The sequence below is a fragment of the Equus quagga genome, chromosome 1 (assembly GCF_021613505.1).
Source record: "Equus quagga isolate Etosha38 chromosome 1, UCLA_HA_Equagga_1.0, whole genome shotgun sequence".
Lineage (NCBI taxonomy): Eukaryota > Metazoa > Chordata > Mammalia > Perissodactyla > Equidae > Equus > Equus quagga.
In genome coordinates this window covers 167028288-167050336 of record NC_060267.1, presented here as the reverse complement: position 1 = coordinate 167050336, position 22049 = coordinate 167028288, and the positions used below count along the sequence as shown (strand labels likewise).

The 22049-nt window shown below is 35.7% G+C and overlaps 1 protein-coding gene across 2 annotated transcripts in view; it reads right to left on the bottom strand.

The window, feature by feature from the left end:
* The window catches only part of DNAJC13 (DnaJ heat shock protein family (Hsp40) member C13), a 110566-nt gene that overhangs the window by 67364 nt on the left and 21153 nt on the right, over positions 1 to 22049 (bottom strand). For both annotated transcript variants that reach the window (XM_046661274.1, XM_046661285.1), the window contains exons 3-13: positions 15474 to 15549; positions 14502 to 14651; positions 13826 to 13867; positions 10942 to 11142; positions 8569 to 8775; positions 8381 to 8476; positions 7714 to 7805; positions 2603 to 2769; positions 2410 to 2489; positions 2157 to 2326; positions 1572 to 1671 (exon numbers count right to left, since the gene is read on the bottom strand). In XM_046661274.1, the coding sequence (XP_046517230.1) occupies positions 1572 to 1671; positions 2157 to 2326; positions 2410 to 2489; positions 2603 to 2769; positions 7714 to 7805; positions 8381 to 8476; positions 8569 to 8775; positions 10942 to 11142; positions 13826 to 13867; positions 14502 to 14651; positions 15474 to 15549 (1381 nt within the window). The remainder of the gene's footprint in view (positions 1 to 1571; positions 1672 to 2156; positions 2327 to 2409; positions 2490 to 2602; positions 2770 to 7713; positions 7806 to 8380; positions 8477 to 8568; positions 8776 to 10941; positions 11143 to 13825; positions 13868 to 14501; positions 14652 to 15473; positions 15550 to 22049) is intronic.

Sequence of the window (22049 nt, the reverse complement as noted above, 5' to 3'; positions counted from 1 at the left end):
AAGACAAGAAGGCAGAAATGAGGATTTCCCTTGGGTCTGATGAGACTTCATAGATAATTTGCCCAACAAGTAACTGTAGATACTACTGCACAAGGTACTCTCTTCAAAGTCACAGATCTCCTTACAGGGCAAATGAAACCCATTCCCCACCCCCAAATTTTATAACTTAAAATTGCAATAAAACCTAGCATTTAAAAAGCAAATACTAAAATTAGCAGCAAATAGTTTCTTTCTCTCAAGGTGATTCTCTTCTGACTGTTGGGATAACTTGAGAGTGTAAAAAGGATTCCAGCATGATAGTCAGGAGGAAAGATCAAATTCTAACTCCGCTATTGACTGCTCCTGACCTTGGGCAAGGTTAAGTTACTTTAACTCAGTCTCATTTTCCTCAGCTGTAAAGTGGGAATAACAGTACTTGTCTCAGAACTATTATGATGCTTAAATGAGATAATTCATGTAAAATAAATAGCCAAACCTAACATATAATGAGGACTCAATGTGTCTGTTTCACACTACTCTTATTCTATGTTCTAGTTATCCCATTAATTCTTTTAATGGAATTATTTGGAGTAGTAAAGATAATAAAATAGTGAAGATAGCAAGATTCACTTTTGGGAATAAATGCAAGGTTTTATACAAGTGATTACTTACATTTATTCTATACCACTAAGCTTGCCTAAAACATTGTATACAAGGAATAAAATCCTATAGACAAAATTGAGGTAAACCAAAAACTTCAATGTTATACTGAACCATTTGCTTCTCCCCCCATACAAGCTGTCACCAAGTTAGATCTTTACCTCTCAAATGGCTTTCAAATGTGCCTTCTTTAGCCCCATCTTACCTCAGCATCGTTTCTCACATGATAATTTGGTCTACCCAATTCTAACTTTACCTCTAATCTGTAGTCCACATACCACCCGTGAGCTTTCTAAAATTCAAAACTGTTGTTACTGCTCCTCTGTTGAAAAATCTTTCAGTTATTCCTTACTAAAGAATACAAATCTAGCTTCTTCATCTGAAACGGTTTTTTCTGACTGTCCCTAGCTGTTAACTCCTAGCCCCACGCGCCCCCATACACACCTTATGATCCAACCATATTTAATTATTTGCTGCTTCCGAAACATGCCTTTACATATGCTCTTTCCTTTCCCAGGAAAGCCTTCTCACAGCTGGAAAATACCTGCCTGTCTTTCAAGATTCAGACCAAGTGTAACTTTTCCCAGAAAGACTGGCCTGGAATCTTTCATCTTCCCGTCAACACAAAACCAAAATTAAGTGCTGCTTTTTAGTGATCCCATGGCCCCTATGACTTTATACTGTATACCTATGCTGACCTTATTAGACTGTCGGCAATTATGACATCTTCGTATTTCTAGTACATAGTACAGTGCCTGGTTTATAGATACACTAAATAAATGTTTATTTGAATAAATAAATGGTTATGAGAGCAATTTAGGAAATACAAAAACATTAAATTTCATTGGTTCAATAAAAATCTAAGTTTGTAGAAATCTAAACCATCAGTCAACTTAAGAAAAATCAGTTTCCATAAGAAAAACACTACTCACACACATGAGGGCACAGAGCATATCAACAGCTGCATGGATTACTCCATTGTTGCTCCTCTTGAGTGCTTTTACTACCTTCACTCCGAGACGTTCCCGAAATCTTGCGGAACAAAATAATAAGTGTGTAATAGCAATATCAGAGCATTAGTCTATTCTATTATTATTAAAATATAAGGTAATAAGTCATCTTAAGTTTCCATTACATTACTACAGCAATTATATATTTGAATCCCACTTCTGGGACCTATCCGTTTTCATAATAGTTTTCTTCTTTGAGGGGGAAGATTGTTTTTAAGGTTAATTAAAACTAAAAGGCAGGAAAAATAAAATTTAAAAAAATATATAAGGCATACAATTTCCTGTTCAAATTCAATAAAACAAGAGTCACTATGTATGAGTATGGAACCAACAACCCCCTTCAGTTCCACTTGCCTTTCTTTTTTATTTCTCATGAACAAAAACTACCATATTACCAAATAAAAGGTATCAAGTTTAGTCAGATATAAAGAGGTGAATTGTTGATTACTTGCTATTTTGAGTTGTTCAAATTCTCTAAAAGAAGTTAAGTTTCAGAAAATAACTTACTTTGGAAGCTGAGTGAAGGCTAGAAAACCAGCTTTGGAAGCCACAAGCCTCCTCACAGCCTGGAACTGACTCTCGAGTTCAGCATTTGAAGCAACAACTTCTCCCTCTTGGGGCAATAATGCTGTTATGGCATTATTGATCAGTTTTTCTTTGTTTTCTGAGAAGAGACCCTAGGCGAAGGAAGAATATTTCAAAAAAGTTTCCACAACACAAGTTAATGACAATGAACAAATTATGATACAATTTATCTTACATCCTGAGTTACTGCATGCAGAACTCCGCTATATGAAATATTTGCGTTGAACCTGAATACAGCATCTGCAAAGTTACCATCTGTAAGGAGATGAAAAAGTTCAAAAGGATTTAGAGGTTTGCATTCCTAAAAATTCTTAAATTATTATTAAGTAGATGGATGGAAATGCAATTATCTTTAAATCAATACTTACTTGGAGGTGTAGCCAAGAATCTGAGATGAAGGCTCTCCACTTCCTCATCAACAGGCATGCTGAGTAACCCCCATCGCTGACCTTTATGAGTTGGTGTCATTTTTACACAAACATCTCTGTTACCAGAGGCTCTTACTCCATCCAGCAAACTTGCTAATAAAGAATCTCTAAGTAGGTTAAAAATAAAAAGGTTTTAGGATTGACAATTAATAGGAATTGGGACGCAGAGTGCAGCACAGGCCTTGCAGCAGGTAACCTGGGCAGGGGGCACTCTGAGTATAAGGAGAAGCACAAAAGAATAGGGGCTTCAGGAGCGTGGAGTTCCAATACCAGCTTTTCTCTTTGCTTCACACACCTTGTAGAAGTTGCTTAAGGACTGTAGCTTTAACATTTTTCTGTTGTTTTTTTATTTTAAGATTATTTCTAACAGTTTTACTGAGGTATAACTTTCAAATCACAAAATTCACCCAATTAAAATGTACAGTTTGATAATTTTAGTAAATTTACACAGTTGTGCAATCATTACCACAATCCAGTTTTGATACACTTCCATCACCCCAAAAAGTTTCCTCGTGCCCATGGGCAAAAAACTCCCCAGCCCCAGGCAACCACTTACTGCTTTCTGGTCTCTACAGTCTTGCTTTTCAAGAAACTTCATCGAGAGAATGAAAAGACAAGCCACAGGCTGGGAGAAAATATTTACAAAAGGCATATCTGATAAAGGACTATTATCCAAAATAGACAAAGATTTCTTTTGGTTTTTTTTGCTGGGAAAGATTTGCCCCGAGCTAACATCTGTTGCCAATCTTCTGTCCCTCCCCCACCAAAGCCCAAGTACATAGCTGTATACTCTAGTTGTTAAGTCCTCCTAGTTCTTCTATATGAGCTGCCACCACAGCATGACTACTGACAGATGAGTGGTGTGGTTCTGCACCCAGGAACCAAATTCGGACCACCAAAGCGGAGCATGCCAAACTTTAACTACTAGGCCATCAGGGCTGGCTCAAAAAAGATTTCTTAAAATTCAACAATAAGAAAAACAACCAGATTAAAAAGTGAGCCAAAGACCTTAATAGAGACTTCACCAAAGAAGATATATACAGATGGCAAATAAGCATATGAAAAGATGCTTCATACTTTGTGTTATCAGGGAAATGCAAATGTAGAGATACCACTACACATCTATTGCAATGGCTAAAATCCAGAACACTGAAAACAACAAATGCTAGCAAGGATGTGGAACAACAGCAACTCTCATTCACTGTTGGTGGGAATGCAAATGGCACAGTCACTTTTGGAACACAGTTTGGCAGTTTCTTACAAAACTCAACATCCTCTTACCATATGATCCAGTGATCACATTCCCTAATATTTACCCAAAGAAGCTGAAAACTTAAGTCCACACAAGAACCTGCAGACAGATGTTTATAGCAGCTTTATTCGTAACTGCCAAAACCTGGAAGCAACCAAGCTGTCCTTCAGCAAGTGAATGGATAAATAAACCATGGTACATCAGACAATGGAATATTATTCAGTGCTAAAAAGAAATGAGCTATCTCCTGAATTGCTAAAGCAATTCTGAGAAAAAAGAACAAAACTGGAGGCATCACAATCCCTGACTTCAAAATATGCTACAAAGCTAGAGTAATCAAAACAGCATGGTACTGGTACAAAAACAGGCACAGATCAATGGAACAGGACTGAAAGCTCAGAAATAAAACCACACATCTATGGACAGCTAATCTTTGACAAAGGAGCTGAGAACATACAATGGAGAAAAGAAAGTCTCTTCAACAAATGGTGTTGGGAAAACTGTACAGCCACATATAAAAGAAAGAAAATAGACCATTCTTTTATGTCATTCACAAAAATAAACTCAAAATGGATCAAAGACTTGAAGGTAAGACCTGAAACCATAAGACTTCTAGAAGAAAATATAGGCAGTACACTCTTTGACATCAGTCTTGAAAGGATCTTTCCAGACACCATGTCTTCTCAGACAAGGGAAACAATAGAAAGAATAAACAAATGGGACTTCATCAGACTAAAGAGCTTCTACAAGGCAAGGGAACACAGGATTGAAACAAAAACAGAACCCACCAACTGGGAAAAAGTATTTGCAAATCATATATATATAAAGAACTCATACAACTCAACAACAAAAAATCAAACAACCCAATCAAAAAATGGGCAGGGGATAGGAACAGACATTTCTCCAAAGAAGATATATGTATGGCCAACAGACATATGAAAAGATGCTCACCACCACTGATCATCAGGGAAATGAAAATCAAAACTACACTAAGATACCACCTTACATCTGTTAGAATGGCTTAAAATAACCAACACAAAAAATAACAAATGTTGGAGAGGTTGTGGAGAAAAAGGAACCCTCACACACAGCTGGTGGGAATGCAAACTGGTGCAGCCACTATGGAAAACAGTATGGAGATTCCTCAAAAAATTAAAAATAGTAATACCATATGACCCAGCCATCCCACTACTGGGTATCTACCCAAAGAACTTGAAATCAGCAATTCAAAGAGACCCATGCACCCCTATGTTCACTGCAGCATTATTCACAATAGCCAAGACATGGAAGCAACCTAAGTGCCCATCGACTGATGACTGGATAAAGAAGATATGGTATATATATACCATGGAGTACTTCTCAGCCATAAAAAAGGATACAATCGTCCCATTCACAACAACACAGATGGACCTTGAGGATATTATGTTAAGCAAAATAAGCCAGACAGACAAAGACAATCTCTGTATGACTCCACTCATATGTGGAAGACAAACAAATACATGGACAAAGAGGACAGATTAGTGGTTACCAGAGGAAAGGGGGGCTGGGAGGTGGGCACAAAGGGTGAAGTGGTGCACCTATAATATGACTGACAAATAATAACGCACAACTGTAATTTCACAAGGTTGTAAACTATCATAACTTCAATAAAAAACAAAGAAATGAGCTATCAAGCCATGAAAAGACAAAAAGGAAATGAAAGAAGCCAATTTGAAAAGGCTACGTACTGTATAATTCCAACTATGACAATGTGGAAGAAGTAAAATTTAGGAGACAGTAAGAAAGATCAGTAGTTGCCAAGCTGTAGGGTGGAGGGAGGGATGAATCGGTGGAGCACAGAGGATTTTTAGGGCAGTGAAACTACTCTGTATTGATACTGTAATGGTGGATACATGTCACTATATATTTCTTCAAACCTGTAGGTTCATCAGTTATTCAAATGTACCACTCTGGTGGGGGATGTTAACTATGGGGGAGGCTATGCACCTGTAGTGGGGGTATAGGAGTTACATGAGAAATCTCTGTACCTTTTGCTCAATGTTGCTGTGAACCTAAAACTGCTCTAAAAAATAAAATGTATTTTAAAAAACGTTCACAGAAATGGAATCATATAATATGTAGCCTTACATGTCTTGCTTATTTTACTTATCATATGTTTTTAAGGTTCAGTTCTTTTTATGGTTGAGTAGTATTCCATAGTATAGATTCACAAAATTTCTGTCTATCCATTCACCAGGTGATGTATATATGGATAGTTTCTAGTTTGGGCTATTATGAGTAGTGTTATTATGAACATTCACATGCAAGTCTTTGTTTGGGCATGTCTTCATTTCTCTTGGGTAGATATTTAGGAGTAGAATTGCTGGATCATATGATAAGTATATGTTTAATCTTTTAAGAAATTGTCAAACTGTTTTTCAAAGCAGTTTTATCATTTTACATTCTCACCAGCAATACATAAGAGTTCCAGTTTCTCTAAACCCCTGCCAACACTGCTGCTCTTTTTGATGTTACCCATTTTAGCATATATGTAGAGGTTTTAATTTTTTTCTGTAATCACTCATGATTTTTTCATGTGCTATTTACCATTTATATATCTTCTCTGGTAAGGTGTCTATTTGAACCTTTTGCCAATTATTATTGAGCTATAAGTGTTCTTTTATATATTCTGGATGCAAGTCCTTTATCAGCCATATGTTTTCCAAATATTTCCCCCCGTCTGTGGCTTGTCTTTTCCTTTTCTAAAGGAATAAACTTTGACAAAGTCTAATTAATCAACTTTTTCTTTTGTAAATTGTGCTTTTGGTATTATGTCTAAGAAATCTTTTCCTAATCCAAAGTCACAAAGAGATTGCTTTACTTTCTACATGTCAGTTTTACTGGGAATAATGGCACTTTCTTCCTTGGGCTACCACCAGGATTAAACAATGCAATGTACATTAAGCGCATGACAAACTCAAGTGTTGAGATCCTTCCTCTGATTAAAACATCTGCCCTATTTTTTTTCTTCAGAAGTTCTCTTCCCTGAATTCAGGACAGGAAAAAATATAACCTTTTGCTTGAGATGCCATTTTTGTTGACCTTAGATCAAAAACTCTAAGGTAAGAACTAGTTACTGGTCACACTACAGGAAGCGAAAACACTTCAATAAGGTTGTATTGTAGACAGTGGCAAAATGTACCTGAGCTGGATCAACTAACTTAAAAAATGATTAAACTCTCAATCTATTCACAACAGCATCAAAGAACTACCTGGAATGTAAAATCTGCCAATCCCACAACAATGGCTTAGTATATGAAGGGAGATGCAGTCACTCTCAGTAGAACAGCATTCTAAGTGTGTTTACCTCACAGGAGGCGTTTAGGAGGTATAGCATCTCACAGGCTTTCACAGCAACAGCCAAGTCACAGTAATATAAAAATACGCAGGCATATTCCACTGGAAAATTAGTGACTAGCTTAATGACACTAAGATAGAAAACTCTAACTTCAGGTGTGTTTATATTACAGTAACTTGTGGTTGTTACCCAAACAACATAACAATCAAAGTGAAATGTGCTATTTTAAAATATTTTAAAAGCATAAGTTACAGAAATTCTTTATTCTCAACATTTCACTTGAGATCAAGTCACCATTTTTATTCTCTTCAGGAATTTGAAAACTGAATGCAACAAAATAATGTCTTTCCTAAGTTACATAATTCTCAAGTTCTAGATTATAAATCTTTTTTTCTTCTTTGATGGAGAACTTTGCCTTGCACATACTAAGATCTCAAAAGCTTGATGAATTAAAAAAAATACCTCTCTGTTGAAGAATATTTCCGTATTTGCCCTTTTATAAATTCAATGGTAAAAAGTTGTGCATTTTCTGAGTCACAAACCAATGCAAATACCTAATGAAAACAAAACACAAGTTCAACAAAAGATGTTCAGTTTTATGTTCTTTCATTAGAAAAACTAACATCGTTTAGCTTACAAAAGTCAACACTTAAAAATGTAACTTGTTTACAATATCAGAATTTAAGAGCTGCTTAAAAGTCTCATTCAAATTTTCATACAATTATTGAATAAAACATTCTATTGGGCCAGCCCCAGTGGCCAGTTGTTCAGTTCAGTACACACTGTTTTGATGGCCCAGGTTCAGTTCCCGGCACAGACCTACAGCACTCTATTAGTGGCCATGCTGTGCTGGTGGGCCACATACTAAAAAGTAGAAGACAACTGGCATGGATGTTAGCTCAGGGCAAACCTTCCTCAGTAAAGAAAAGTTGTATTCATCGTATACTTGGAAAATAAATTTGCAATATTCTTTGTTCTAAAATCAATAAATATAACAATGCAAAGAATTAAATACAGAATCTTCCTGTTTCCAATCTTTAGACATGAAAAAATATTAAAATGGAAAGAAAACTACTGTAATTTATCAATAGGAAGAAATCTCATTTAAGCTAATATTGCTGAAACTTACTTCTCCTAAAGGCTTCAATGTTGCAATATTATAGGTTGCTGGATCACGTTCTACTAAACAGGTTTCTGTAAGCGCTAGAACTCTTTTTACAGGTTCCTTCAAACAAAATTGAGACATATTAAAAAGATATTGAAGAAAAATGTCAAAATCAGATGAATAAATTTTTATTTTTAACATATGGGTCTTACCGAATGTCTAGGTGATATTTTTTGGACTATAAACTCCGCTAAAGATGTAATGGATTCATCAGTGCTGTATTTTCCAAAGCGAAGATTCAAATACTGTTCAAATTCTAAAGGTTCTTTTCTGATCCGCAATGAAATACCTATGTAGTTGCCAGCATGATCTATTGCACTTTTGATGATTTCTTCTCTTTGCTCTGATGCAAATAAATGCTGCAAAAATTTTAAAATTTAAACAGCTAAGAGTTGAAATAACTAAAACGTGACCATATTGAATCAACTCATAGAAAAGAGACTGAAGCAGCAAATCTAGAGGAAAAAAGGTCGTAGATCTTAGAGGAAAATAAGCAGTGTGTTGTGGTTGAAACACTATTACTAAACTAAAATCACAAAGTCTGGGATATAGACCTTTAAAATAACTCACTGAACAGAAATCACCTCATAACTTATCAGGGTCTGGTTCTTATCACTGGGTAGAAAACAGCACTCTGATTCTTCCAAAAGGGCCCCCAGAGACCCAAGCCAAGTCCAGTAGGGGTGGTGGATACAATGTGGACAGGATTCCCAGTTTCAGCTGAGGTAGTTCTGATTTAATCTGTTTTTACATAGTGGGCTTTCTTATAAGATTACCTTGCAGAATGTTTAAATGTTACTGGCCTATGCATATTACAAACCAACCTCCAAGAATGTCTTTACAAAAGTAAAGATAAGGGTAAGGTATTTCTACTTGCATTTGCTGCCTGGAGGACAGAAATGCTAAATGTCCTGGAAAAGGCAAGACTAGGGAGTCCCACACAAGAAAGAATTGTCCTGCCCAGAATGCCAATAGCTCCCCTACTTAGAAACACTGGATCTGATCATGTTTTAAAACCTGACTGTATTCCCAACAGCTTATCACAGTCACTATGGATGCAGAAGTTACCAGATAAAGGTTTGTTGAATGAATTTGTCATGGTATCATCTCTGTACTGAAGTGATGCATTTTAGCTAGTGTCTTTTAAAAGGAAGAGAGCATGCTTATGAAATGGATGATTAAAATTGAAACTGCTTGATGCCATCATGCAATAAAAAATGTTGGCAACTGAGGAGTATCAAACAATTCTCATCCTTAATGTTTACCTTATGCATTGTAAAGCACGGCTGAATTACTGTTATACAATTATCCCGTTAAGGTCTGTAAGGCCATATTCCTGTAATTAGGTATATTCTCCACCAAGGGATTTCTCAATATAAATTTCCAGCACCCAGAGAAGAAGCAAGCCTTTAGACAGCACCACAACAGCAGGATTTAGGCTGCTGTAGAGTGGGAGAGGAAAATAATTTTCTCTTTGGTCCTCCATCTTTTGAGTGTAGCCTCAGAGGTAAGAAAATATCTAGATGTGTGCTCCTAGATGAGGGACTCCAGGATGGTACCCCTCATCTGGGTAAAGAGTGAAATCTTGGATGGAAAAGGTCTGTAACTCTGAAGAGCTAACATATTTTGCAAATCAAATTGTTCAGCTCCCCATCATTCTTTTTATTGCCCTTTTGCTACCCTCTAGTCTCTTGTGTATCTGAAAGTTCCAGGCTTTCCCCAGCTCTGCTACCCAGGGAAGGAAAACTTACCTACAGAACGCTAAATCTTGGAGTAGTGTTCCAGGCCACTAAGGTAGCTACAGGAATTAAAATTCTCAAGAGAAATGATTTTTGAGAGTAAGTTCAATGAGCCTCTCCATGTGGAGACTCTCTCTTGCTCATCTTTGAGATGTGCAGTTTAATTAAGGCAGGCAGGATGTTTCTTATAAAAAAGATGATCAACATTCGACAGCTCACTTTCTATTACTGATTAACAAACAGGGTACCAGCATCTTAAGTGGCTTCTGTTGTACCTCCCAACTTACATATGATTCAGAATTTCAAGACAAAAACACATGATGAATTCCAAATTTGAAGTTTCAATAAATACTCAGATTTCAGATTACAAACAGCTGGGCAAAGAAGGGAAGACTGTAAAAATAAGAGATTTTAAACTACTTTTTCAAAGAAAGCTTAGAAACCTTCAGTTAAGACATTAATATTAATGAAAATAACAATTGGAACCACCATTTACTGAATAGTAAGCCATGCACTATGCTAAGCATTTTACATAAATTACATCACCCGATTCTTAAAAAACAAATAAACAACAACTATGACCTACATATTAGTCTCCTCATTTTAGAGAGCTGCAAATTGGGATCCAAGCTCAGGTGTCTTTGACATCACAGCCTGAACTCTTAATACCATACTTCCTCCCAGAGGGGAGGACTCAGACCAAATTTCAAAGTGAAGTATACAAACTCTGCTTTCCTTCAAATGGGCATGCCCCTTTTTAAATAACTTTTTAAAAACACTACTTACCAATCTACTAAATCCTCCATAAAGTATACAAAACCCTCCTTGATAATCAGAGAGGTCCACGAAGCCTTCAATATTTCTATAGTCATACGAACAGAGGACTCTGTTGGTTGCAGGATTAATTTGGTCAAAGCCTCCAGGAGTTACTTCCAAAATGACAGGTTTTCTGGTATCACTCCAGTGATGCTTATAGCAATTATATCTCTAGAGAGAGAAATAGTATTATTTTTAGGTTCATATTTAAGCTTACCATAACATAAAGTTACGTTTAATCTATCAGACACTGCTAAAACAACCAAAAATCTAAACAATATTATAAACATTTAGGGCTACTATCCAAATTGTTAAAAACATCATTAATTTTAGCTATTTGGAGGCCTGTGTTTATTTAATTAAGAATGTTCACTCTAACTGAAGACAACACAGTCATGCATCGCTTAACGATGGGGATCCATTCTGTCAAATGTGTTGTTAGGTGATCTCCTTGTGCAAACATGACAGAGAGTACTTACACAAGAGAAAAAAAAAGGAAATCCTAAATAGAAATGTTATTCTGAAAGAGCTTTATTGGGGAAAAGATTTCAACTTTTGTTGATGGATTCCTTTAATCCCAGTGAGACACAGAAAAGAGTCAGGTCACATTTCAGGAGGTTATAGTATTCCATTTAAACAACCTGAGTTGGTGTAGCATATAAATGTAGATTTTCTTCCTACACACAGAAAAACTGAGGTCTCAGTTTGACCCTAGGCTTTTCTAATCACACAAACAGAAAGCTATCTTTAGAAGTTTGATGGTATTAGCAAGTAAAATTCCATTTAGATTATAATATTCCTTTGTAAATTAAAGTATCTAGTATCAGAAATAATTAGAATGGTCAACATCCATTTACTATCCAGTTTTATTCCTAAAAATAAAAAAAAGTTTGAGGCAGATAAGCAAAATGATGTGGTACAGAAAATAATTTAAAATAAAACCAAAATGATGCAAAGAAAAAATAAGGATAACAAAGTGTCAAAGGTGAAATGAATATTCCCTCACCCTCTCAAAAAGTCCAAAAGTTTTCTACCCCCCCATATGAAAAGGAAAGCATGGTCAGTTACATGATTCTTAAGGTAAAAATAAATTGGTTGTTCAAGAGTACAAGTATTTTTAATACTGAAATGAGAGAAAATCTCTTGTAGGTGCTCGGAAGAGAAACGCATTAAATAAACACCTCCAATAACACCCCAACACTAAACTCAGCAACGAGGTTCATAGGATCATATCACATCAAGTCCCCTAAGCATTACTCATCGATGGCATCATGCACATTGTAGTTCCATAAAAGGAATTCTGCAGAAAGACAAAAGGGCCTACATTAACCCAAGAATATATTTAGAACCTTGATTCTGAACTAAAGGATGGAGCAGCACCACACCTTTCCAGCAGAAGTCGGGGTAGAATGGAGGCCACAAAAATGGTGATGCTTTTCCAAACTTTGCCTGTTTACATGTCCCCAACCCACTCTACAGGATATGTGCCATTCCTCCCAGCTGATAATCAACTGCCAAGATGAGATGTGCAGACGGAAAGATATCATTAACCCTCAGGATTGTAGAGGCCAAGAGAGACTTGAGATCCTAATTTACAGTATGTCTAGGGGCAGGAGGAGGCGTAAGGGCCAAATTCAACTTATACAAGAGCGTCATTTAGCCAGCATAGCATTTGGGGGAGGAGGAGGTGCCACTTATTCCTGATGTAACATTAGGTGGACTGTCCTTCAGGCAATCTTCCAGAGATCCACCACAAAGATCTGAAAAGCATTATGTTGCTAAAGCTAAGAGATATAAAGGGAAGCTCACACACAAAATCTTTAAGCATGCTTTTGGAAGCAACTGTTTTCCAAATAGATGAGTATACAAACTCACCTAACATAAAATATAATAAGCACCCCAATTATGATTTATATATGATTATGACTTATTTGACTATGGCTCATCAGGAACAAGAAACAAGCAGCTCACCAAGTGCTATTAAACTATTTTAAATGGCTCCTGGGCAACCAGCCAATTGCTTGAGTTGAGATCAGTGAGGCTTCTGGGATGCTAAAACAAGCAGCAGAACAGCCACAGAAAGGATGGTCTTAAGAAAGACAGGGGATTGGCAGTGCCAGCACACTAGAATGCCTTTTGCCGGAAGCCAGAGTTCCTAACAGTGCTATGGGTTTAAGCATTATTCTGCCTCCACCCTCTGGTTATTATAAAAGCAATACCGTCTCATGGAAAGAAATTCAATGTTTCAAGGGATTGAAAAAAGCATAAACTCCCATTTCCCCTCCCCTGAAGTCTCTGATTTAATTTAAATGCTCCTGTAACAAGAACCGAGAAGGCTTGGGAAAGTTAAGAAGATTCTAGCAAGCAACCATGACTTCCCCAAAGCTGCCAGTATGGAGCAAAGCTTCATCACTGGCCAGATCCAGTGCAAGAATATATGACAGTTTCAACATACCCAAACCTTCTTGCAACTTTAATACTTCTGAAATAGAATACTCCTACACCAAACAACTACTGCATGTTCCAACAAGTATTATCAGCAGTGTGATCCTTACTAAAGCTCTTTAGAATACTGAATAAAGACTACCTGAGTGGTCACAGTGTTGTTTTTAATGCTGAAGATTTCTTTCAACTATCACCATTAACAGTCATAAATCTAACTCTTCATATTGGAGTTTCCTGTTAAACCACATTCATCTCTCTATCACATGGTATCAGGAGACATTAAAATAAGTTTAGTTTTTTCCCTTTAGCTTTGCCATAAAAGGAACAAACAGATCATCAAATGATTTCTACAATAAAGGGTGACATTTGAACAAACAAAAACAGATATTAATAAATGTTAAATACTTGCCCTTCCTGTGATTTTTCCTTCTGAAAAATCAGTTCTAAATCTCTGAAAGAGAAAACATAACCACAGTTTATGACAAGAGACTAGTAGGAAAGACTCACATTTTGGTCCTCTCTATCCAAAACAAGTAAAATCTCAACTTGGTAACTTTGATATTAAAAAATGTTATTTCATTATAGTTTAAGGATATCCAATAAAAAGTGTGTAGAACTTTACTGAACAACAAGACAGATTAAATAGACAACTGCTTTGTTCTATATATACACTGAAAAAGACTAAAAGAATATCAGATATACAAGATTATCCAGCCTTCCAGGTCGAGAAAAGCAAAAGCTTCACAGTATCAAGTTAAAGGTCAATAAGAAAAAATAAGGATAGTAAGAATAGAGGCTCAGGGCATTAATATCTGTACTTTAATGTAACTGTTTCATTTAAAAAAGAGAAGAGTGAAATCTCGCTTATTAATATAGACCTGGTAGGGGTTTTTTTTGGGTGAGGAAGATTCGCCCTGAGCTAACGTCTGTGCCAATCTTCCTCTATTTTGCACGTAGGATGCCTCTACAGCATGGCTGATAAATGGAGAATGTCCGTGCCTGGGATCTGAACCCACGCTGCTGAGGCAGAGTGCATGGAACTTTACCCACTGGGCCACAGGGCCAGGCCCTGGAACTGTTCTTACCAATGCTTCTGTAAGAAGTTCTGTTCTGTGCTCTGTAGAAAATTTTAAAGTTTCTGACTTTTTTCCACTGCCTTTACGAAATGTGAGGTTGAACTCTGTTCCTTGTCCTTTTCCAACAGGGCTGATGCTGCAAATGTCTCCATAAGGCCACTAACAAAAAGAAAGGAATTCTTTCAACTGATGCTATAATATAGTAAAATGCAACACTTATTTTTAGTACTTTAATTTCATAATCACTGCTTAAATAGAAAAATTTTACAAAATAATACTTAGGTCTAGAAGAAGTTATGTCTTACAGTAATTCTATAATACAAATTCTTTTAAAGGTTTTCAGTCATCAGAGACGACAACAAAAAAATCCTATCTGTATTCCAATTTTAATGATTAATGACATTAATCCATAAAGCAATTAAAATAAACAGAAAAGAATTGGGAAATAAAATTTTATGATTACCTGAAAAATCTATTAAAAAAAAAAACCAACCCAGGGAATCTGTAAAACACGCCTAATTAGAATTAAAATAAGCTAGAATAGATAAATATGTTTACTTATCTATGTTCAGGTTAGTCTTGCCTTTATAAACAGTAATCCTACTGCCATGACAAGTAATTTTCTAACCACTGCACTTGTGACTTAATGTATGCCTGTCTCACAGTAACAATACAGCCTTTAAAATTATAAACAACTAATTTGCCAATTTCACATAAAAGAGCCGGCTACAATCAATAGTAACACATTGAAAAGTTATACCTCTTTAGAGCCTAGAAATAAGCATATTCTCTCCCACCTCCCTTTCATTATCTTTTGGGGGTAGGGAGCACAGAGCATTTTACAAGCACATCAATCTCTTTGAGATTTGACATTTCTAACCTAAGTACTGATTTTTCAGGCCAGAGAGTCATGGGTCATATCCTGGCTTTAAAATCCAAATGGAGTTCAAACAAATGCCTAACAGCTTCTAACATGATTACCTGATTTGTTACTTCTAAGGTATTGGGATTATATGTAGTAATCGCATGGGTTCCAACTGAAAAGACACGCTTATACCTACAAAGGAAGACAAGTACTTAAATTTAGACTTAAATAAAAAACATTTTATAAGAAAATATATATGGTATCAACACACAAGGAACATTTCGATAAATAAACAGAAATGTGCTAGCTGATTAATGGTGATTAAAGATAACTTAGTTTCATAGTCTCATATTTTTTAATGTGTTACAAAATGTTATCGGTATTAAAACCCACCCACCACTCATTCTACTGTGAACTACGAAGATCATAAAGTAGAAAAGTGTGACCTACGCAAACAATCCTGTATCGTTAGTATACATGAAGTTACTTAGCAGAGCACTGCCTGAAGATGCCAAAAAATTCTAAATGGGAAAATTTTATTTAAAAAAAGACACTGCATACTACTAATCCTTTCAAAATGTCCTTTCAACAAAACCATGATGCAAAGGAAGGAAAAGCTATGGCCTGCAACTCATCAGTCACAACCATATTCTGGAATCTTAATAATTTCTCTTTACAAAACTACCTATTACATTTAAGTGCTGCAATTTTATAGAAGTAGGAAGCCTACACCACAGACAAGCAATTTTCACTTCTCACTTCACTTCCTTCACTTAAAGTAACATATCTGAAGGAAAAGAAAAACCATTTGGATATCAGTAATCCTTTAAAAGAGAGGAATTCATAATGATAAAAGTGGAAATCGAGTTAGAAAAACTTACTTAAAACTGAAGAATTAATTCTTTGGAAATAAAATAATAAAACAGGCAAAACATTAGCTAGTCTAAGAAAATACAAACAAAATTAATGAAAGAACATAACCATAGGTACAGAAGAAATAAAAATGATGTGTGTAACTCTATGCTGATAAACTTGAAAATTAAGAATAAATCAACCCCTGTATAGAATTTAAGAAAGCTGCAAAGAATTACATCCTACAAAAGCACCAAGGCTCAAACAAGGAGATGAAACCTTAAAGGAACATGTAAGTCCCATGCTTCTTAAATTGTTCCAGAAACAGACTAAGGACAGCTTCCCAATTCTTTTAGTGATACTAAAATCTGATAAGACAACGCAAAAAGGAGGAAAAGATAAATACAACAATCTATTTTTTAAGTAAATATTAGCAATTAGAATCAAGTAGCATTTTAAAATAGTAATATACCATGACCAAAGAAGGTTGATTTTAGGAAAAAAGAGTTCAGTATTAGAGAAATCTATTAATATGATATTTACTGAAATATCTATTTGTACTTAATAAGAGATTTTTAAATTATCAAAAATGGATATTAAATACAAACAAATGCCTTTTTGATAAGTATGGAGAAGATCACGTTTTTCTGCTTTAAAGTACTAATACAGTAAAAGACACACATTAAACAAATAGCCACTATCAGATTCAAGGGGACCACACTAGAAGTATTCCCATTAAGATCAAGAGAGATCTTTCACATTGTCATTTTTCTATTATCCTCTTTTTTTCTAATCAGTATATTAATTAACAACAATGACAAAGTTATTTCCATTTGGAGAAAAAAGGAAAATGAGAGATTTTAGTCAGCTTTACCACACAGTCATACAAAAAGTACTGCTATATTACAAGTTTTTTCCCCCTGATTTCACATGTTTAAACTGGAGTGGGAAACTATATAAAGAATGAGAGCACTTCCTTCCAATATAAAACATTCATTTGCTGCTTTCTAAAGTGAAGTGAGGGTTGAGGGACTGGTGAAGCAGATGAGGATTTACCTAAACAGCTAAAAAGTCTCAAAACTTCAGAGGCTTAATCAGTTAATGGAAACAAAGAAAAATAAAGTATGATCTTGTTAAATCAATGTTTGCCTTAGAAGACTGCACAACGAAATCAAATCAACAATAGAAATGTGAATTCACAAATTCTAATTATCAGAATCTCAAGCATGCCAATTTTTATAATCCTGAAACAAAACTAAAGAATTTACTTTACTCTGGGAGCAAAGTATAAGAAATAAATGCCTGAAATGCTCCAAATGTCAACTGATGCCACATTCAAAGCCTTAGGGATCTCAGTTAAGAAAATATCCTTTTCAATTCTATACTAATTTCCTCCATGCAACTAAGCCTCTTCTAACATCTTTCTCATGTAACTTGTCATCTAGATTAGTGCTGTGCAAAAGAACATTCCGAGATGATGAAAACATCCTATATCCACACTGTCCAATGAAGTAACCATGAGCCGTAAGTAGCTACCAAGCATTTGAAATGTGGCTAATGCAAGTGAATTTAAAATTTTATTTACATTTAATTACTTGAAATAGCCACACGTGGTTAGCAGCTACCAATGGAGAGAACACTTTCTAGATCCTTCAGGATCAAAGGATTCTAGAGTTAGGTGTCCATCAGGCCCAAAGTACTGTCATGACAGGAAACTCAGAACAATCATTCAGATAAATACTGAGCTCTAAACCCTTCCTAAGAAGAAAGCTATAGGAAAATTCTTAAGAGAATTCTCTTCCATTCCCTTCTCTTCCCCTTCTCTTCTTCCATAAGATCTCCCCATGCCTCTCTCAGACAGCTGATAGACTCTTCCCTTTAAGGACAGGGCAAATACTTCTAGGTCATTTAATACACCTTTCTAAGCAGTCCTAAACCTTCAAAGATTACCTAAAAAGCCCCCCGAATATCAGATTTAGACATTAAAATCTGAATGATCTCACATGTGTGGTATGTCAGTCACAACACTTGCAACTTAACATTTCTTTATCCCTTACTAAAGTCACTAGTGTCCTAAATCATAAAGAAAAGAGATTCCATAAAATTCAGGGAGGTACATGTCTTCACTATCTTTGAAACCCTAATTCCTAGCATAGTACCCAGCACTGCATACAGCAGATGCTCAATAAATGTTTGTTAAATAGCTAAATAGACCAATCTATCCAATATAAGTCAACATGCATTCAAATCTATAACCCATTAGCTTACTCTTGCTTTTAAAACAGAACATAAGTCAGATGGCAACTAATTTCACATCAATTTTTTATTTATAACCACTATAACATCAGTAAAAGACCAAATTCATATTTTTATGAAAGAAAATACATTTTATTCGCTATCTGCAGAGAAATTGCCATTTATGAATTAAAATAATTTAATTTGCTGTTCTTTGGGTTTGAGATAAATGTGTTGGCTAATTCTTAAAAATTATACTAAAAATAAGTTCTTATTACAAAAATACAACTATATAAAACCAAATTACAAAAGGGATAAAGTACACAAAACGTATGAGAAATTTATGACAGATGATGCCATATACACACTATGAAGAAATGTGAAAGCAAACACTTTTTCTCCCACCTGAGAAATTAACATTCACTACTGACTTTACTTGTTTCCTTTTTACTCAGGAACTAAAGTTACACACATCATTAAATGCCTATAGGGAGTAGGCATTTCTTTCACTCAAGTTTTCAAAACTCACAGATCTAGTCTAATATGACAGCTTATTAACAAATATGACTTACATTACCCATTAACTATAACGTTACTTAGAATCAGGAAATTAATACTATTCAAATGAATAAAAGTGTTTGAGGCAACTGCTTTATCTATGGGGCATTCTACTACTATAGCAAATCGGTGAAAAGACAAGAAGTAAAAAATGTGCTAATGATAGTGTTGATGGAGATAAGAAAGATCATCGGAAAGCAAAGAAAGACAACTGAAGCAAAAGCTGAGGATGTAATCAAGTTTTGGATTTGACAAATGATGCTCAGATTTTTTAACAGACTAAACTGTGGGAAGCACTCCCCCAATCTAGCTGCCATTGTATTGTGACAAGGTCTGGCAATGGAAGGAGAATCGTGCAAGGCACTTCTCCAGGGAACATAATTCTTTAAGCAGAATCCTTTGTCCTCCTTTCTAAAGCCTATTACTGATTAACGTCTTCCCTCTGTCCTGGAAGCCTTGTAAAAACAGGCAGAACTAGCAATAAACATATCTCAAAGAACAAACAGCAGCCCCCAAGGATGAGGGGGTCTATATTCCGTTAATTATATACTCGCTGTCCTCCTAACTTCTTTGAAGACCCTGAAACTATGTAACCTCTTCCTAAACAATTGATATGTATGCTGCACATCTGGTATGTAGATAACCACCTTTGATTATTACCTTTAGTCACACACTGCCCCTCATCTATTGTTCCCATGACGACAACAGTTAGACTGTGATTTTTTCCTATATAAGTGTACCCTGTCCCCGAAATAAATTGAACTTGCTTGCAGCTGCTTCGAGTCTCACGTCTAGCACTTACACTTTCGCCGACGCCGTCTCTCCCGTGAGAACCTGGACTCTGCCGAGGCTGGACCCCGGCACTAAACTTATATTAACTTACATTAAAGCAAACACACTTCTATATTATTTTAATTCCTGCAAATAAAATTATGTTTCAGCATTCTTAAACTGTCTAGTCCTTAAGAATATTGCTTTCCTCTTTGAAAGAATTTTTTTATAAGATGATTTTTTTTTCATATGGCAACATTTTAGGGAAAAAATCTAACATGTTACATCAGATACCATATTAAGTACTACCATGGATTCACCCAATATTAAAAGCACACCTAACATTGTGCTGGGTTCAATGATACAGCAGTAAATGAGACAGTCAGTCCTGTAGAGACCTAGTTTCCTCCCAACATTTTATTTACTATTTAGTGAACTAATTCAGACATCTGAAATAAACTTTAAAGTAGTAAGAACTAAGTTACTTCTCAGGCATTGTTTCAAAGTTAATTTCAGACTTGAATACTCATTACTTCCTTGTATCAATCAGGCAAGTAAAATAGTGTCAATAGAAAGACATTACAAAAGTACTGGCCACCACAATGTCATACTCTTCTGCAAAGAAATTCATATCATTCAGTTCTCTCAAAATAGAGAAAATTCAACATTATTTTCTTTTTGTAAAGTACAGAAAAACCTTCTGTTAACTATGAAATAATGGTTCTCAAATTTCTTGAGGTCATAAAACCTTTCTGTATTACTTTTAAAGTTAAGATCCTCAGTTCTTTCAGAGGATAGTCTATGCAAACAGGCCTCAGGGCAAACAGATCTAATCAGAGTCAGAAGACAGCTTTTGTTGCCTAGTTTAGTCTCCAGAGTACATAGCTTGATCCTTTACAGTACCCTGGGCAAAGTTAGCTAGTTTTAATTGTTCACTACTGGTGAAAGGTAACTGACTAACCTGCCCTTTAGGGCTTTTAAGCAATTCTATTCATTTTCCAGTACTGCAAATATTGACCACTGTTCCTTAGAACTAAGCCAATATACACTGCCCCACAAATTTCACCCTCTGGTCCAAGTTCTGTCTTTCAGCTTCACACAGAGTCAACTTAATTTTTCTGCCAATCAGACTTTCAATTTGAATTCTCTTTCCTAAGGGGAACACCCTAATTCATTCAACCATTTTAAAATAAGTTTTGGCCACCACTTTCTAGAAGGATTCTTTAGGATTCTCATAGAATCTAGAGTTTTTCCTTTTATTATTAAAAGCTTGAGAATCCAGTTACTTGAACCAGAATTTTAGTGCATCAAATAATGAAACTAAGGATAAACTGAAATACAAGGTTTCTCAGAGTTAGGAGATCAGTGGTAAGCAGTGTCAAAGGAGGCACCACAGCTTCATGGTGAACCCACCAATTCTGGAGGCACACTGCCTGGGTTTGTACATTGTCTGGACCACGCACTTTCTATGCATCCTCTGATAACTTGCTTAACCTCTCTAAGCTTCAGTTCCCCATCTGAAACATGTGGGTAATGTATATACCTACTCCATAATGTGAGAATTAAAAGAAATAATCCATGTAAAGTGCTTGTCACTTACTGTTTACAATCGATAAATGTTAGCTATTCTTCTTGCTATTATTCTACTGACTGAATAACAGGGGGGAGGAGCTCAAAACTCCAGCAGTCACTGAACTAATTATAATTAATATTATTATGTTTCAAGTAACCATGAATGCTGCATTCATATTTAAAACAGAGAACAAAATTAATGGGCAAAGTGATCATTCATCTGGCTATATTACCAGGATACTCTGATTCTGGAAAGACTCCACTTGAAAGATCAGTTTCACCTGAGAGGGCTCATTCACATCAGAAGTTGTACTCATCAGAAAAGAGAAAGAAGGAATGTATGGGACACACTCTCTCTGCCAATTATCTGTCCCAATAATTCAGTGAGAAAATGTCCCACTTCTTTCAGAGGAAATAAAGGTCAACCCATGAAATGCAGTATTTTATGGACTTAAATTCTGTGATGTAAGGTCTATATCTTTTTCCACCTTAGATAGACTAGGCTTTAAAAAAAAAAAAAGACTATTTTTTAGAGTAGTTTTAGGTTCACAGCAATATTAAGCAGAATTCATAGATTTCCCATATACTTCCTGTCCCCACCCATGCACAGCCTCCCCCATTATCAACATCCCCCACCACAATGGTACATTTGTTACAAGTGGTCAACCTACACTGACACACCATTATCAACCACAGTCCACAGT